Below are 17,915 nucleotides of genomic sequence, written 5' to 3' on the forward strand. Positions count from 1 at the left end.
AATTTTGGGAAATAAAAACTCCAACCCAGCTTTTTCTTCTCTTTTCTTTTTGTTCACGTATTTGATTGATTGGGGACCCCCACATCTCTTTGTATCTCAAGATTAAGAATTGGAGGGAAGATCGAGTAGTTACATCAGAGAGTAGCTAAAGGGTCCCCCCCAACAATGGTTGGAACCCATGTTTGAGATACCAAAAAAGAAGAAAAAAGGAGCACCTTGGCCTTATAGATCTTTAACTTGGTGACATTAATGTACCCCCACCCCCCAATTCACTTTTATTAGTACTTCTTCTCATTCAAAATAATTGATGTTTTAGTTTTGAGCTCATAGATTAAGGAATTCACGTACTCCTAAAAATTAAGAGGAGTTTTGATTTAAATACCCTTAATTATGATTTTTCTTTTAGGTTGACATAATTATCACGAGGATATGAAATGTGTCAAGGAAAGTTTTTTTTTTTTTTTTAAAGAAAAGAAATAAATACATCTTAATTTTGTGAACATCAATTACTTGTCACGACCCAAACGGAGGGCCATGACGGGCACCCGGAGCTAACCCACCGGACACCTCTCATCATACATTCACAAACATAACTAGGTGAGCCACATAGCCTACTCATAATCTCTATGCATCTGTAATACACTTTCCATCGGGTTAAGATACTTTTATATCAACATCAACAAACATGCCCATATACATATATATACAAGCCGACGAGGCTGACAAAATGATATACAAAATATGAGCCGACAAGGCTACAAGACATCTAGTTGTACTCAACTATCTACGAGCCTCTAGAAAGAGTATGTGACATCATCATCATATAGACGGGACAGGGCCCCGCCATGCCCATATATACACAAAAGAACAGTACCAATAGCTATAACTCCGAATCAAGTGGAGCTCCTCTAAGCAATCGCTGGATAAGCAGCCTAAGGATCAAGTCTGTCTCCCTGTCCACATGCGGGCATGACGCAGCGTCCACAAACAAAAGGACGTCAGTACGAACAATGTACTGAGTATGTAAAGCATAATCAATAGCATAAATAGAAGCAGGAATGATAACATAGTATCTAATGGGAACCTTCCATTACATACACTTATATATATATATATATATATATATATATATATATATATATAGTAATATCATACCCGACCATAGATGTTCGGTGTCTCACGTACCCGTCCATAACAAGGCTCGGTGTTCTACATACCTAGCCCTACCAAGGCTCAGTGTTATCCGTACCCAACTGCAGTGGTGCGCACACGTTAGATATCATACCCGGCCATATAAGCTCGGTGTTGTTAATAGTCGTACTTAGATATATACATAGAAGTACATAAGTATCATCAACATCACCATCGTCATCGTCACTTTCATTATGTCTTTCCTTAGAAGATCAACTATCATAGGATGGGACCGATAGTGTTATGAGGATATCACGAACTGTGAGCTTTAATGATTCTAGGAAATGAGGTCATCATGGAAGACATTATGGAACTCATGTGAAGGTATACGACAAATGGGAATATGCCTTAAGAAGAATGGTTAGCCTTACATACCTCTTCGTCCTCTTTAACTACTTAAGGTTCACCGCCAAAGCTTAAGAGATCTACATTTAAAAAGGATTCATACTAAGGTTAAGTCTTAAGGACACTCTTAAATTCAAACTAGAATAGTTCATGAGCTAACGGAAATTGGGTGGCATTTCCCCTATTTCATCTACTTCTACCAAATTCCAAAACAACTCCCAATCAACAATGACGTTATCAACAATAACACAATCAAGAGATTTCATTCAAGTTAAGCATCATCCAATCCCCAAAACTCCTTTCAAGATCACTCATGATAATAATCTCAACACAACTTCATACACACTTACATACAATACTTCCTCAACATCATTAGACTCACCTTCAACAAGGTTATACTCATAACATGCCAAGAATGTCAATTCAAGTTAACATATAGCTCAAAATACCTCCAAGTTCATACTTGAACCCTATTTCCACTTTTGTTCCTTCAACCACATGGTATAACAATCAAACAACTTTAATCATATGCTTACCTTAATCTCACAAAAACAAGTCTTGAATCAACTTACTCCACCAAAGTGAAAAACCCTAACATCAACACCCAAGGAAAACTTGAGTTCCACAAGCCCTAGCAAGCTTCTTAGCACTTGAATCTCTTAATTCTCTTGGACTTGGCTTAGATTAGTTTATGGAGTTGAAGAGAGGGTTTTTAGAGAGCTCTTGGATTTGATTTGGGAAAATAAAATGTCCAAATGAAGTGGAACGAAATATATAAAACGTGACTTAAAAACCCAACGGGCAATCCTACGACCACTTTGACGGATCGTCAAAATTTATACGGTCTGTCAAAGTGCACCGTCAAACTGCCCAGCTTTGCATAGCCTACTGTGACCGTTATACGGTGGTGCTCCACCATTTGACGGGCCGTCAAATATTATACGGTTCGTCAAAGTGCCATCTTCCGATAAGTTGCTCCTTTCGATTCGTTTGACTCTCAATCCTTATGGAACCTTCTTGGCACTTGCATAACACTTCATTAACCACACAAGAGGCCCCATAGCCCTTTCTCAAGACATTACTAAATAAATATTAGCTCAACTGTAGCGAGAACCTTTCCAAACATGGCTCATATCTCACTTCCTTCAACGAACTTAGTTCCACATATTCATATGACTTCAAAGCCTTAAAGTACTCACTTAAAGTTATCAAATACTCTCCTTAATCTCATAAGGACCTCATGTCCACTTTAGGCTCGTGCTAGTCTACTCATGATTCACACGACTCGAAATTTCCGAGACGTAACATTACTTTGGACCTACTTTAGAGGCTTAAACATCAATTATTTTGGACTGGAGGGAGTAATTCGTTTTTTTTTTTTTTTTTTTTTTGCTAGGAGCATTTTACGTTATGAGATTTTTCGACCTGAATTTGAATTTTGTTGGGCATCAATGTGATTATCAGAAATATACTGAGTGATTTTTTTTTTTAAAGTAGTAGTTCTTTTCTATTTTAACAAAAATAGATTAGATTTCAATTTCCTTTCGCTGATAGGACAACACAGGTTATTTATTTATTTATTTTGGCTGCTCATTTTGTGTCTGTTAGTTATTCTAGAGCTAGACTAATGCGGATTCGCCACAGAAATACCTCTTTCGAGCTAAACCATTTGGTATCAAAAACAATTTCATTCTCTGTGCTCGAACTCGAAACTTTGATAAAGGATGAAAAGGTACATCACAACCTTTGATGGTTGTGCAAGTTAGATTTCTCTTGTATGTACTAAGATTGATATTTGTTTAAAAAACAAGTGAAGAATTTTCAAAAATTAAAAATTTCAACCAAATATTTTGTACAATTTTTCTTTTCAACTTTTTCAAAAACTACAAAAAAAAACAGATGTGTTTTCACTTCTTCAAGTTTTTTTTTTTTTTTTTTTTTTAAAAAGAACACTTATTTTTAAAACATTTGGTTGAAAAGATTGTTTGAAAGAAATGAATAAATCTTCGATCGATCATTGTACGTCACAAACTAAAGAACTATAAATAAATAACAAAAGAATCTCCACGACCTAATTGTGGATCTTTCAACCTAAACTAATAGAGTATAATTCATTCTATAATTACCACTAGTGATTGCCAGATTTCAAGAGTGTCTTATGATCTCAGCAAATGGGACCCCTAGTAATCATGCTTAACAAATCAAACTCAATATAAGTTGACAAGTGCCTGAAAATTGCTCAATAATTAACCAATTCTTTTTTTTTTAAGGAGTAAAAGTGTAAAAGTAAGCATGAATGAAGACAATAATTGTTAGTATTTGCTTTGCTTCGTGTTTGGGTATGTGAAGAGAGCCGTCGTTTTTGCTTCGTTCACTAATTAATCATTTTCAACAAATATAAGTTTGACAATGAGTTGCCTAACTCAAGTGAATGCATTCCCTTTTCTTAATTTAGCTTTTTATATATTATTATTGCCCTACTATTAGCAAGATACGAAGATGTCCTCTTACGACTTAAAACACTTGTACTAATTTATCAATGACAAAAATGCTACCACCAAAATTTGCGACCACCCTAAACACATTTTTTTTGCGCGGATTGCCTTGCACTGGCCTTTAATTTTTGCCCCTTAAATTGGTAATCTTTAATTTTTGTCCTTCGCCTAAAAATCTATGGGTTCTAGGTTCGAACTCTCTCTCATTAAAAAATAAAAATAAAAATTCGCAAGACATAGTTTTAGATTCAAACTCTACCTTTATGCTAGAAGGCAGAGTTTGTAGAGTTTTCTACCTTAAGGCAAACTCTGCGTTATAAGGTAGCAAACTCTGCCTTAAGATAGAGTTTTGCAGGTAAATTCTGCCTTGCAAAATCCAAGCTCCGTCTTGTAATTTATTTTTATTTTAAATTTATGACTAAGCGGAAATTCGAATCATAAACTCATAAATTTTTAGGTGAAGGGACAAAAATTAAAAACGGGCAATTTAAGGGGCAAAAGTTAAATACCACCCTCGAATAAGGACAATTGTGCAAATTGTACTATATTTTACCAACCAATCAAAACTAAATCTCAATCTCGAACCAGTTAGTATTTACAATATGAATCCTATGTATCCACTCTAGCTTTATTCTTATACTAGTTCGCATTCAAACCAAAGTAGGATTTTCTAAGTTTCTCATTTATCTATATTATTAAATATACGTCTCTAATGAGAACAAAAACATTCCAACAAACAGCAGAGATTATACTTATAAATGATAGGAGTTGGGTCTCCAAGAACATTTTGATCATCATCACAAAGCCTCCATAGAGAGAGTTACATCAGAGGAAGCTAATAAAACCGTAACATTTCCCACCCATTAGATTTTCTTTTTCTAACTATAAAACCAACATTTCAAGAATGTCACCTTAATCCAATATTATAAACATCTCAGTAGTAATTGACAAAGACAACCATCCTTTCCTAACAACAAATTACAGTGGAGACAGTAAAGAAAAACCAAAACCCCGGCATATGTTACAGACGCAATATCTGCATAACATGGTGGCAATTAAATGCATAAAAGCACTGATCCAAACATGCCGCATCAAAAGACAACTCTGTGAAAACAGTTCTCCTGCATTTCTTCAATAATTCGAAAGAATGAGAGCTCTTGCAGCAGTTTAATGTGAAACTCCAAGGAACTGAGCGAAGCTTGGATATTTGGGCTCCCATCCTAGTTCAGCACGAGTCTTTGAATTGTTTAACTTCTTCCCTAGAGGGCCACTAGTTCCTGAAAGAAGGAATAAGTGACTGCTGTAGCTTGATTTTCTATAAACCAGTGGCTAAAGGATTTCAACATAAGTCAGTTACCAGTGAAACCCTCGAATTTTTTCTCAAACTTCCCACTTTTATTGACCAAGTCCATTACTTCCTGCCTGCCATTGGACAAGGTAATACAACAATTAAGGGGCAACATGGATCAGAGAGCTTCGACTCTGAGCCAGAAAAATTAACAATCATGTAGATTGGATGACCTGGATAAGGGGTGGTTGTCACAACCCAAAAAGATCCGACCGCGAAGTCTCTTCTTCAAGATGGTGGCTGACAAAGAAGCAGCATCCTGTAGGAAAGACAGGTCACATGAAGAAGAACAAAGTGCAACCTCTAAACTAAACATGATCCAAAACATGGATGCCACAATTCACCTCATAATGGATAAGATTGAGGATGTGATCAGGGCGAACATCCACAGTTCCTTTATGTAACCAATATGTGTGCGCACCTCTGCCTTCCTTGTGTTAGTGGTTAAGGTAAATAAAGAATTAAGGGCTACACAAAAAGAACTCTAGATCTTTGATCTGTATCCAAGGATATATAAAGGCCAGCCAATCTAACAACACAACCACCAAACTCCAGCACTACTTCCTCTGCCTTGAGAAGTATATCAGTCCTTGGACTCCTTCCAATTGGGACTATGGGACCATCCTACACAAAAAAAAAAAAAAAAAATGATAACCAAAAGAGTTTAATGAAAGCTCAGATCTCCTTACTGAAATACATGAAGAATTCTCTCAAGAATGAAACTTCATGAGTTAAAATTCAGTCGTTTCCTTCAGAAAAACCAGTTTCCAAAGCCTGTATCTTTAATTGGCAAGGCTAATATTTTATGTAAGACATCACACCTCATCAACTGATCCATTATCAGAGCAGTCATATGGTGCAGAGCTTGAGGTAAATAGGAAAGAACCTTCACCATTCCATTTTAATGCAGCGTCCCTGCTCATTGGATGTGTGAAGTAGAAATTAATTTAAGGTAGCACTGGGTTTTGTAGTATTAACTCAAATTGACGTATCAATATGATCAAAGTTAGCACAGAGAATCTGAAGAAAAATAATGCTATCATTAAACCTAAAGTTGCTGCTGACCATTACCGCCCAGATTAGCAGAGCCGAATCAGAAAACTGGTCTGACCATCCCATACACATGATTTTCAAAACGTACACTATTACTCATGCAACTTCCAGCTATATAAAGCATTTACTGCTAATGACTAGCCAGGATACTTGCAATCATACAGCAGTAGGAAAGGAGGGACTATTTCACAACAAAACAATAGTTTTACTAAACAAGAAATTATTTTTCTTATTACTGCACTATAGTTTAAAAGCATTTGTGTTTTCTATAAATTAGATACTAACAGAAAAAAAATTCCATCTTGATGTTCTTGTTCCCGAGAACTGAGACACCATGCACCATACCTAATGAGCCCCAAACTATTTGAAACTAAATATAAAAAAAAAAGCCACCACAGATAGGTGATAGGAGATAGCTATTGCAAGAACTGTCAAGCTTACCTAACATCACCAGGGTAGTCTTCAGTCCGGGATGGAGGAGCACAGTATATAACATAAGGGAACTTAGATGTAAACTTGGACTCTCGAGAAGACGGACTAATTCCCATTTTAATAAGTTCATCATGGTGATCGGTGGTCATTGTCTGCCCAAAAATCTGACAGCCTGGGTATTCCTGCCACATTAAAGGGTCCAAAACTCTTAGCAGTCTCAATTATGATGCATACTCCACTAAGTGTAGCAGAAATCTACCAGTCTGTCACAGTTAATAAGCCAGAAACTCATACAGCTAATATCAATTTCAGAAAATGAACATCAAACATTTCCATAATAAAGCAGATTTAACAAACAAGAAACAAACGTGCATGTATATTTTTAGTTAGGTTACGAGGTAGGATGGTTCCTACTTCTCAAAGAAATCATATGATTATTAGTTCAGGAAGTACCTCTCTCCATCTTTCTGCCACTAAACGCCCAAGAACTCCAGGTCCTACAATTAACAAGTCGTTTGCTCCAACTGCCCCCCTAGAAGAAGCCTCCAATTCTTCACTTGGAGCATCTTCAGGAACCAATAAGTAAGACTAAAAAATTGAAACTTGACAATTGAACTTTAGGAAGATGTATATCTAAAGAGTAAACATTATGTATTGTTTCAGACATCAATTCACCACCTATTGCTGATAATTACCCCTCCGTCCAATTTAATATAACACTATGTCAACTATTAGATTAGACAGGGGATTTAAGATATACATTGAATATTTTGTTAACTTAGTAAAAGTGAACGCGAATATTTTTTTGAGAAAGATAACAATAGAATATGAACGAAAATATTGACGTAAGCTTGAACAGTTAGCTTGATAGAGACATCATAGTTAAAGTTAAATTTTGAATTCTTGAAAGTTGTGTAAGTAGCATAGAAATGAAATGGTGTTATAAGTTTTAGGGACTATTGGCTGCGTGTCAATATTGGAATTACGGAGTTAATTCATGAGTTACTTGGATATGGAAATTAGCTCAACCAAGGAAATTCCTCCCAGCATAACTAAGTAGTCTTGATATCCAATTAACCAAGAAATCTTCCTGTCAAATGAACGGTTCCCAATTCTTGACAGCTAATGAATGCAAAAGTAAATGAAGCAGCTAAACGAGAAACAGAAAATTTCTGCATATCTTGCATAATCCCTATGGCATCTTCAAGTCATACAATGACAGACTGCTACTGCATATCTAGCATAATCTCTTTGGCACCTCAAGTTATACAATGACAACTGCAAGTCCATATGCAAAAACCCAATTTCATTCGATACTTAAACGTAGAATTAGTGAACCTTCCGACAATGGTAGAGTTGCTTCCTCAGTGACCTTTTTGAGGCTCAGAAACTTGCAGAAATGCAAGGGGAAGGTTGCATAGCACCCACCAGTCTAGGGGTGGCAAAACCAACCCGCCCAATTATTAGCTCAGCCCATCTCAGCATATAAAAAGTTGGACTGATATGCAACCCAAATTGAACCACAAGAAATCTTAACAAAAAGAGTTTTTTGTTTAAAAAAAAATTGCTAGGTTATATATAGTGTTAGGATCGAGAACCCGGGTAATGCGGAATTTAGCCAAACAACGCTATAATGGCAATAACAAAGACAATAGTAAGTTGATTACAACGGCAAGCAAAGAAAATAAATGAGGCACAAATTTAACGTGGTTCGGTCAGTGTGACCTACGTCCACAAGCGGAGAGGAGCAATTTCACTATATCAACGAGAGTATAATAAAGAGTACAAAATTAGAGACAATAAAGAGTACAAAATTAGAGTAAATAACTATAATTACCCCAAAAAGTATCCCAAGAGAATAACCTCACAAGATCACTCCAAAGAAGGGTTCACACAAGTATTTCCCAACACACAACTCTCTTACAATAATACTCCAAAAGAAAAGAAGAAGACAGAGAGAGAGCAGCTCTTCAAATTGTTTTTGGTGTGTCTTCAAATATGGAAAGCTCTTCTATTTATAGTAAGAAGTACTTGGTCTCCAACTTTGTGATGTCATGGGTAATGTCATGAACAAATGTATCCACCACACATATTAAAACTTGGTGCCCGAGTTCAATCTTCCGCCAGGATTCTTGCTAATAGGTTTATGCCTATATCAAAATGAAGGTCATATTACAAATCTCCACCTTGGCCTAATTTTGAGTGATATAGTAATTTTGCTCCACCATCTCCGCTAAAGCCCATATGGGCTAAATCATCCTTCATAAAAGGCAATCAAGTTCAAGCAGAGCTTAAACTGGCCAACAGGAAGAGGCTTTGTAAACATGTCAGCAGGATTGTCTCTAGTGTTGACTTTCTGAACAGAGACCTTTCCTTCAGCAATAGTTTCCCCGATGAAGTGATACTTGATATCTATATGCTTCGTCCTCTCATGATACATCTGATCTTTAGTCAAGTGAATGGCACTTTGACTATCACAGAAAATGGTAATGCCACCTTGGTATAAGCTGAGTTCACCAAATAGACCCTTCAACCATAAGGCTTCTTTGATCGCCTCAGTCACTGCCATATATTCTGCTTCAGTAGCAGATAAAGCTACTACATGTTGTAATGTAGCTTTCCAACTAATAGCGCAGCCACTAATGCAAAATACATAGCCTGTTAGTGATCTTCTTTCATCAAGATCACCTGCATAATCTGAGTCTACAAAACCAATCAAAGAGTTAGTATTTCTCTCAAACTCCAAACATGCGTTTAAAGTATCTAAGAATCCATTTCACAGCCTGCCAATGTGATTTACCCGGGCAATCCATTTACCGGCTTACCACACTTACGGTTTGTGAAATGTCTGGATGAGTACACACTATTGCATACATAATACTGCCGACTGCACTAGAATATGGTACTTGTGCTATATACCTCTCTTCTTCCTCTGACTGCGGTGATTGAGCATCTGATAACTTAAAATGAGTAGCAAGAGGAGTGAGTAGGAGTACTCACTGGTTTAGCATCTTTCATGCCAAACCTCTCCAAGACTTTCTCCAAGTACTTCTGGGTTAGGAATAGCCTGTTGGCTCCTCGATCTCTTCCGATCTCCATGCTAAGGATTTTCTTAGCTGCTCCCAAATCTTTCATTTCAAATTCGCTTTTCAGCTGACTTTTCAAATTGTGAATTTCTGTCAAATCCTTAGCAGCAATAAGCGTGTCGTCGACATATAACAATAAGTAAACAAATGAACCATCATTTAACTTCCGGAAGTAAACACAACTATCATACATGCTCCTCGAATAACCAAAACCCAACATAAAGGAATCAAACCTGTTGTACCATTGTCTTGGAGACTGCTTTAATCCGTACAAGGATTTCTTCAACAAGCAAACATGATCTTCTTTTCCTTCAATCTCAAAACCTTCAGGTTGATGCATGAATATTTGCTACTCAAGTTCGCCATGTAAGAAAGTTGTCTTAACATCAAGTGTTCTAACTCCAAATCATACATGGTAACTAAGGCAAGCAAAACACGAATGGAGCTATGTTTAACAACAGGTGAGAAAATCTCACTAAAATCAACTCCTTGTACTTGACTATAGCCCTTTGCTACTAATCGTGCCTTATACTGTGCATCTTCAACCCCTGGAATGCCATCCTTTTTCTTGAAGACCCATTTGCAATCAACAATTCACTTTCCTGATGGCGGCTTTACAAGAGACCAAGTACCATTCTTGTGGAGAGATTCAACTTCTTCATTCATTGCAATCAGCCACTTGGCTGAATCAACACCAGAAACTGGTTCTGAATATTTTGATGGTTCTCCAATTTCTTCAGTTTCCTGTGCAACTGAAAAAGCAAATGCAACATAATCTCCATACCTTCCTGGTTTTCGAATTTGTCTCCTTGGTCTGTGTGTGGCTATGGAATACTCATTTGGATCAACTTTTGGCTGAACTTCAAGGGTTTCAACTGCATTTTGTTCCACAGTTGATGAGCTTGGCTCAGAAGGAATGCCAAGCTCAACCTTCACTTGCTCATGTATACCTTGCTCTTTATTCTTGTTACAAGAACTAGAATACTCTTTTCTGGGATGTAACATAGAGGATTCATCAAAGGTTACATCTCTGCTAATTATAAATTTTGGTGACTTGGGATCAGGATAACAGAGTCTGTATCCTTTCACCCCAGATGCATATCTAAGGAAAATACACTTTTTAGCCCTTGGCTCTAATTTTCCTTCATTCACATGCATGTACTCGGGACAACCAAAATTTGTTAAATCTGAATAATTAGCAGGAGTACCTGACCACATTTCCTCCAGAGTCTTAAAGTTCAAAGGTTTAGAAGAAGCACGGTTGACAAAATAACAAGTTGTAGAGATAGCTTCTGCCCAAAAGGCATTTGTCAACCTAGCATTTGAAATCAAGCAACGAGCTCTTTCCAAAAGAGTTCTGTTCATCCTTTCTGCAACACCATTTTGCTGAGGGGTCATCCTCACAGTGTGATGTTGAGCAATTCCTTCATTTTTGCAAAATCCATTGAACTCATCATCACAAAATTCCAAGCCATTATCTGTTCTAAGCCACTCGACATGTTTTCCTGTTTGCTTCTCAATCAAAACTTTCCATTGTTTGAAAGTTAAGAAAACATCACTTTTATTTTTCAGGAAATAAACCCAAACTTTCCTTGAATAATCATCAATGAAAGTTAGCATAAACCTGGCACCACCTTTTGACGGGGTACGAGAAGGACCCCAAAGATCTGAATGAATGCAATCCAAAGTATCCTTTGTTCGATGAATTGCTGGAGATTTGAAGCTGACTCTTTTTTGCTTCCCGAACACACAGTATTCGCAGAATTCCATATTTCTGGTACTTTGTCCACATAGGAGACCTATTTTGCTGAGAATGGAAAGACCTTTCTCACCCATATGCCCCAATCGCATATGCCACAATTTGGTGACGTCGGGATCAGGTTGATTTGATGTGGAAACTGCAGCAGCACCTGTAACAATGGATGCTAATAAAGTGTACAACGTACCAGATCTGTGTGCTTTCATTATCACCAGAGCACCTAGAGAGATTTTCAGAACTCAGCCTTCAACTGTGTATTTGCACCCAAGAGATTCTAGAGTGCCCAATGAGATGAGATTTTTCTTTAAGTCAGGAACATATCTAACATCGGTGAGAGTTCTCACCACACCATCGTGCATTCTGATTCGGATTGTACCTTTACCAATGTCTTTGCATGGAGCATTGTTACCCATCAAGACAACTTCACCTCCAACTGATTCGTATGTGGTAAACAAATCCCTATTGGGACACATATGATAAGAGCAACCCGAATCCAAAATCCACTCATCAATAGATTTAAAGCTATTGGTAGTAGCTAAAAATATTGTTCCCTCGGTCTCATCTGCAACTACACTTGCTTCAGCAGTGTTAGTATTTTGGTGCTCATTTTTCTTTTCCTTATGCTTTTCTTTGTTTTTCAACTTATAGCATTCAGAAATAATATGACCTTTCCTATGACAATATTTGCACACAACATTTCTGTATCTAGACTTTGACCTTGATTTAGACCTCTCACTACTTGATTCTTTCTTATCAGATCTACCTCTTACAAACAAGCCTTCCCCATGGGATGTACTAGTTTCCCCAGTAATATCTCTATCTATCTGTTCTTTTGATTTTCAGATAGATTTGATCTCTTACAGAGAAATTATCCTTTCCATAAAGTATAGTATCTCTTATATGTTTAAACGACTAGGGAAGGGAAATAAGCAATAACACGGCTTGATCCTCATCTTTAACTTCAGCATCAATATTGTTCAAATCCATAAGAATGGAATCAAATGCATCAAGATGTGAGAGTATAGAAGTACCTTCAACCATACGAAATGTGTAAAGTTTTTGCTTCAGGTAAAGTCTATTTTCCACTGTCCTCTTCATATACAGGGTTTTTAATTTTTCCCACATGCCTTTGGCTGTGGTTTCTGCAGATACTTCACGTAAAACCTCATTTGAGAGATTTAAATTGACACCTGATTTTGCCTTTTTGTCTATGAAGGAAAACTCGGTGCCCGTCATATTTTCAAGATTCTTTTCTTTTCTTTCCAGTGCCATATATAAGCCGTCCTGAATTAGGATAGCTTCCATCTTCAATTGCCACATCCCAACGTTTGCACTTTGGTCAAATTTCTCAACATAAGTCTTTGTTACAATCATCTTTGGCTACTGAAATTAACCCGGTTAGATCCGGCTCTGATATAAATTTGTTAGGGTCGAGAATCCGGGTAATGCGGAATTTAGCCAAACAATGTTATAATGACAATAACAACGACAATAGTAAGTTGATTATAACGGCAAGCAAAGAAAATAAATGAGGCACAAATTTAACGTGGTTCGGTCAGTGAGACCTACATCCACAAGCGAAAAGGAGCGATTTCACTATATCAACAAGAGTACAATAGAGAGTACAAAATTAGATTTGATCTCTTACAGAGAAATTATCCTTTCCATAAAGTATAGTATCTCTTATATGTTTAAACGACTAGGGAAGGGAAATAAGCAATAACACGGCTTGATCCTCATAACTTCAGCATCAATATTGTTCAAATCCATAAGAATGGAATCAAATGCATCAAGATGTGAGAGTATAGAAGTACCTTCAACCATACGAAATGTGTAAAGTTTTTGCTTCAGGTAAAGTCTATTTTCCACTGTCCTCTTCATATACAGGGTTTTTAATTTTTCCCACATGCCTTTGGCTGTGGTCTCTGCAGATACTTCACGTAAAACCTCATTTGAGAGATTTAAATTGACACCTGATTTTGCCTTTTTGTCTATGAAGGCAAACTCGGTGCCCGTCATATTTTCAAGATTCTTTTCTTTTCTTTCCAGTGCCATATATAAGCCGTCCTGAATTAGGATAGCTTCCATCTTCAATTGCCACATCCCAACGTTTGCACTTTGGTCAAATTTCTCAACATAAGTCTTTGTTACAATCATCTTTGGCTACTGAAATTAACCCGGTTAGATCCGGCTCTGATATAAATTTGTTAGGGTTGAGAATCCGGGTAATGCGGAATTTAGCCAAACAATGTTATAATGACAATAACAACGACAATAGTAAGTTGATTATAACGGCAAGCAAAGAAAATAAATGAGGCACAAATTTAACGTGGTTCGGTCAGTGAGACCTACGTCCACAAGCGAAAAGGAGCGATTTCACTATATCAACAAGAGTACAATAGAGAGTACAAAATTAGAGTAAATACTCTAATTACCCCCAAAAAGTATCCCAAAAGAATAACCTCACAAGATCACTCCAAAGAAGGGTTCACACAAGTATTTCCCAACAGACAACTCTCTTACAATAATACTCTAAAAGAAGATAAGAAGACAAAGAGAAAGAGAAGCTCTTGAAATTGTTTTTGGTGTGTCTTCAACTATGGGAAGCTCTTCTACATAGAGCAAGAAGTACTTGGTCTCCAAGTTTGTAATGTCATGAACAAATGTATCCACCACACATATTAAAACTTGGTGCCCAAGTTCAATCTTCCACCAGGATTCTTGCTAATAGGCTTATGCCTATATCAAAATGAAGGCCACATTACATATAGCCATAATAAATATAGAAAATACTTTTATTAGGTACTAAAAAATTATGAAAGAACAAATAACGAAATTAAAACATATCAGTAGGAATTGGGCGGGTTGGCTTTTAGCCAAAGTAACTTTTGGGCGGATTTTTATTAATTTTGACATGCCCAAATCCAACTCAACCCGCCCATTTGACACCCCTACCCACCACCCTATCCTATCCCACACAAGCCAGGGAACAGAAGTAAGCCCAAATTTGAATGTAGAATCGGTCACTGAGAAGCTATTTCGTAAAACTTAAGCATAATTAACCAACAATCTATGAATAGTACAGGACTTTGGCGATTGTCTCTACCAGCGCATAAGTAGCTAATACTCGAAATTAGGAAGTACAAGTAAGTGGTAACAAAGAAAAAGAAGATCAGAATGGAGCTGATTAATCACATACTATTTGATAAAGCATAGTCCACCACATTTCGCATACCTGTAGCAGAGGAAGCGTTGACTCGGAAAGAATTGGGGGGCATTGCATGTGATGAAAGCTTGAAATTAGGGCTTGAAATAGAAACTGAGAAGTTGGTGGTACAACTGTTGAAGAAATGGTGTTTTGGAGCTCCAAAACGGCAGTGCATTCCAATTCTGGAAGTCGGAGCAGTTATTATGGTAGCCATGGAAGGATAATGAACAAGAGAAAAATGGCGATGATGCTTTTTATACGTTAACTGAAACTACTTTCGCTAGGCCGTTTTCAGTTGGGCCGACATGCAAATTATTGTGCACTTCTGTGCCTACTTCGTACTCCTATTTAATTTTTGTCCCTCAGACATAACAAGTCTGTCGTAAATATTTTTAAAAATAGATATAGAACTTAATTTTCCCAATAACTTTTCGGGGGCATAAGTTTATGTTTTTACATCATAATATCTCAAAATTCATGTCCGCATCTTTAAAGAACTTAGACGAACTTATGTCCCCGCTAGGAATAAGTTAGATTTTAAAAGACAAAAATTAAGGACCAACCCGTTTGAAGGGTACATCGTTTGAGTTTTTTCTCGGAGTATTACATGGGTTATTTCAGCGCTGTAGCGTCTGGTATACGAATATTGGCTCGAAGCAGTTTCTCTATTCCTTCTCAACTCCCTAAATTTTATAAATTCAGATAATAAATTCGCACCTGATTGTGAAAATTAATCAGCATTTATAATATGTTTAAATTTTAATCAGATGGACAAACTTCAAATTGCTTCTTCTTCTGCTCCATCATCCTCTTCCTCCTCCCTTCTTTTTCTTTCTTCTTTTATTTATTTTTCTTCTTTCTTCTTCCTTTTTCTCCAAAGAGCAAAGAAAAGACATTCAAGAAAGACCTCTAGAGAGCACTTGCATACAGTTAAATCAATAGCACTGTAAATTTAAAAAGAATGAAAATTGTAATAAAATTATTACATTCACAAATAGAAACTTGCTGCTCAAATTGAAAAAGGTGCAAAAGCCCATAACAATTGAACTTCATGACTTATAATTCAAGAAGCAAACTTAAAGTTTGAACTGTAGTTAACTAGTGAAGAAGAATATTGTCAAAGTGAAAGATGAAGTTGGTTTAATCTCTAAGAAAAAGTCTCTAAAAGTTTATATTGATATCGTTAGTGTTATAGGTTGTGCGTCCACCAAACACAATATGAGTAGATCTGGTTGAGTATTAGTTCCCTTATGCAATGCAGTAAGTAAAGAAGGCACTGTTTTTATCGTGGAAAACTCCTTGCTCAAGGGATTAAAAACCACGACCTACCCCAGTAGAATTTCAATTCCACTACACAAGCAACTTCAAGGTTACAACTCTATTGTAAGCTAGAAACAAACTCCCATAATCCGTCAACCCTTAAAATAGTAGCAACCTAGGAACTAACTCGCATAGTCTCTCAACCTTTGCAACACTCCGATTGCAAATATCTCCACTTGACTAACTCTAGCCAAGGAAACTAAGGTCGACTATCTCTTAGCAGGACCCAACTAATAAACCTTAGACTAACACTAGCCAAGGATACCACTTAATAGATTGAAAGGTAAACTGCCTAACAACTACTAAGAATTTGAAATACCTACAACAGCTTCTTATAAAAGAAGAGTAGGTTTACAAGTAAAAGCACATGAAACAAAGCTTAAAACAAACTAGGAGACTAAAGCATCTTGAGTGTTGGAATCAGGTCCTTCAGTTTGTGATTGGCTTTGTTGAATACTTGGAGAGTCTTGCGATGGCTGCACCTTTTGGGTGATTTTTAGGTTTTCCAAGCGATACACAATATGTTGTAGCATGTTGTATATATAGTGGGAAGCATGTGGGATGGATAGAGACCACTGATTCAATAGTTTGACCTAAAGCATGGGCCAACTCACTGTTGTATTTGTGCGCAGTGAGTAGCAGTTTGACCTAAAGCATGGGCCAACTCACTGTTGTATTTGTGCGCAGTGAGTAGCTTGGATTTACAGTTGTCTCTACTGACGGTGCATGGTACACATAGAGCAGATCATAAACCAGGTCTTTATCTGATTCTGAATCAGTTTGACAATCATCAAACCAAAAAGCACTTGAATTTATCAGTTAGGTATCACCATCTTTTAGCAATCTTCTATTTTTGGCTTTTCCTCTATAAGTATGATGAAACTGACCAAAGTAGATATTGGATGTTCACCTCCTATTCATGAGAAACGAAGCGAATGTTGGCTAAATTAGGATGAAACATGTCGCAGTTATGCGAAGAAGTAAAATAAATGGTTGTTGGCTAAATTTAAAGGGACTAAATTTTAAATACCCAAATGATGGCTATGTATTAAATTGCAACCCTAAAAGTGGCTAACCGGTGTCATTTCTAGTTGCTTTGCTGGAGTTAATAAGGGTTATTTCAATGCCATTTGCTGGGACTAGGAATCTTTACATAAATAGCCGGCCGAATTTAGTGTTTATCTTTTTTAGTCGATATACATAAATTATACATTAATGATACACGAGTGCACATGAATTATGCATATATTGTACATCCTCTGACTACTTTTAGTTTAGTGGTTGGATGAACGCTATTTAGGTTGGGTGGGTACTATTTAGACCACATTTAGATTACTTATACTGGTATAACATAATTTTGGTTACTTTAAGACTCACATTTTATACATTCAATTGGCCCAGTCTAGTAACAAGTGTAACTGTTGAGCTTCAATCAGTATTTTCAAAAGTTCATTTTAAAAATTTGGAATCTTTACTAGTTTCGCTTTCCAGGTATTTCAGAGTTAAAATTTCTTAGTTCAATAGCATTCTTAGTTAGTATCAGTCAACTAAGCCTGTTTTTTACGAGTGAAATAGTTAGGCTGAATCATCATGTCACCTTATATTTTGAATCAAGGGTCTTGATGGAGTGATTCACATTGTAATCATTACTAAAATATTTGTGTTAATTTTACGTCGT

The 17,915-nt window shown here is 36.7% G+C and overlaps 1 protein-coding gene across 1 annotated transcript; it reads right to left on the reverse strand.

Annotated features, from left to right (window-relative positions):
• Positions 1-4,806: 4,806 nt before the first annotated feature.
• LOC132626850 (uncharacterized) lies at positions 4,807-15,219 on the reverse strand. The gene is made up of 9 exons (XM_060341861.1): positions 14,945-15,219; positions 7,318-7,430; positions 6,874-7,046; positions 6,201-6,294; positions 5,895-6,003; positions 5,724-5,815; positions 5,553-5,638; positions 5,389-5,453; positions 4,807-5,308 (listed from the first exon to the last, which is right to left on the reverse strand). Exons 1-9 carry the CDS (start codon positions 15,129-15,131, stop codon positions 5,199-5,201), a joined length of 1,029 nt encoding a protein of 342 aa, XP_060197844.1. The 5' UTR covers positions 15,132-15,219; the 3' UTR covers positions 4,807-5,198.
• Between the last annotated feature and the right edge of the window lie 2,696 nt (positions 15,220-17,915).

Source organism: Lycium barbarum, chromosome 2 (assembly GCF_019175385.1).
Source record: "Lycium barbarum isolate Lr01 chromosome 2, ASM1917538v2, whole genome shotgun sequence".
In the NCBI taxonomy this organism is placed as follows: Eukaryota; Viridiplantae; Streptophyta; class Magnoliopsida; order Solanales; family Solanaceae; genus Lycium; species Lycium barbarum.

Excerpts from the sequence above, each read along its gene's own strand:
- LOC132626850 (XM_060341861.1), bottom strand. The coding sequence starts at position 15,131 with ATGGCTACCATAATAACTGCTCCGACTTCCAGAATTGGAATGCACTGC. Across the intron at positions 6,004-6,200 it reads ATAATGGATCAGTTGATGAG|GATGGTCCCATAGTCCCAAT; the intron begins GTGTGATGTCTT and ends TTTTTTGTGTAG. Across the intron at positions 5,454-5,552 it reads GACAACCACCCCTTATCCAG|GCAGGAAGTAATGGACTTGG; the intron begins GTCATCCAATCT and ends GTCCAATGGCAG.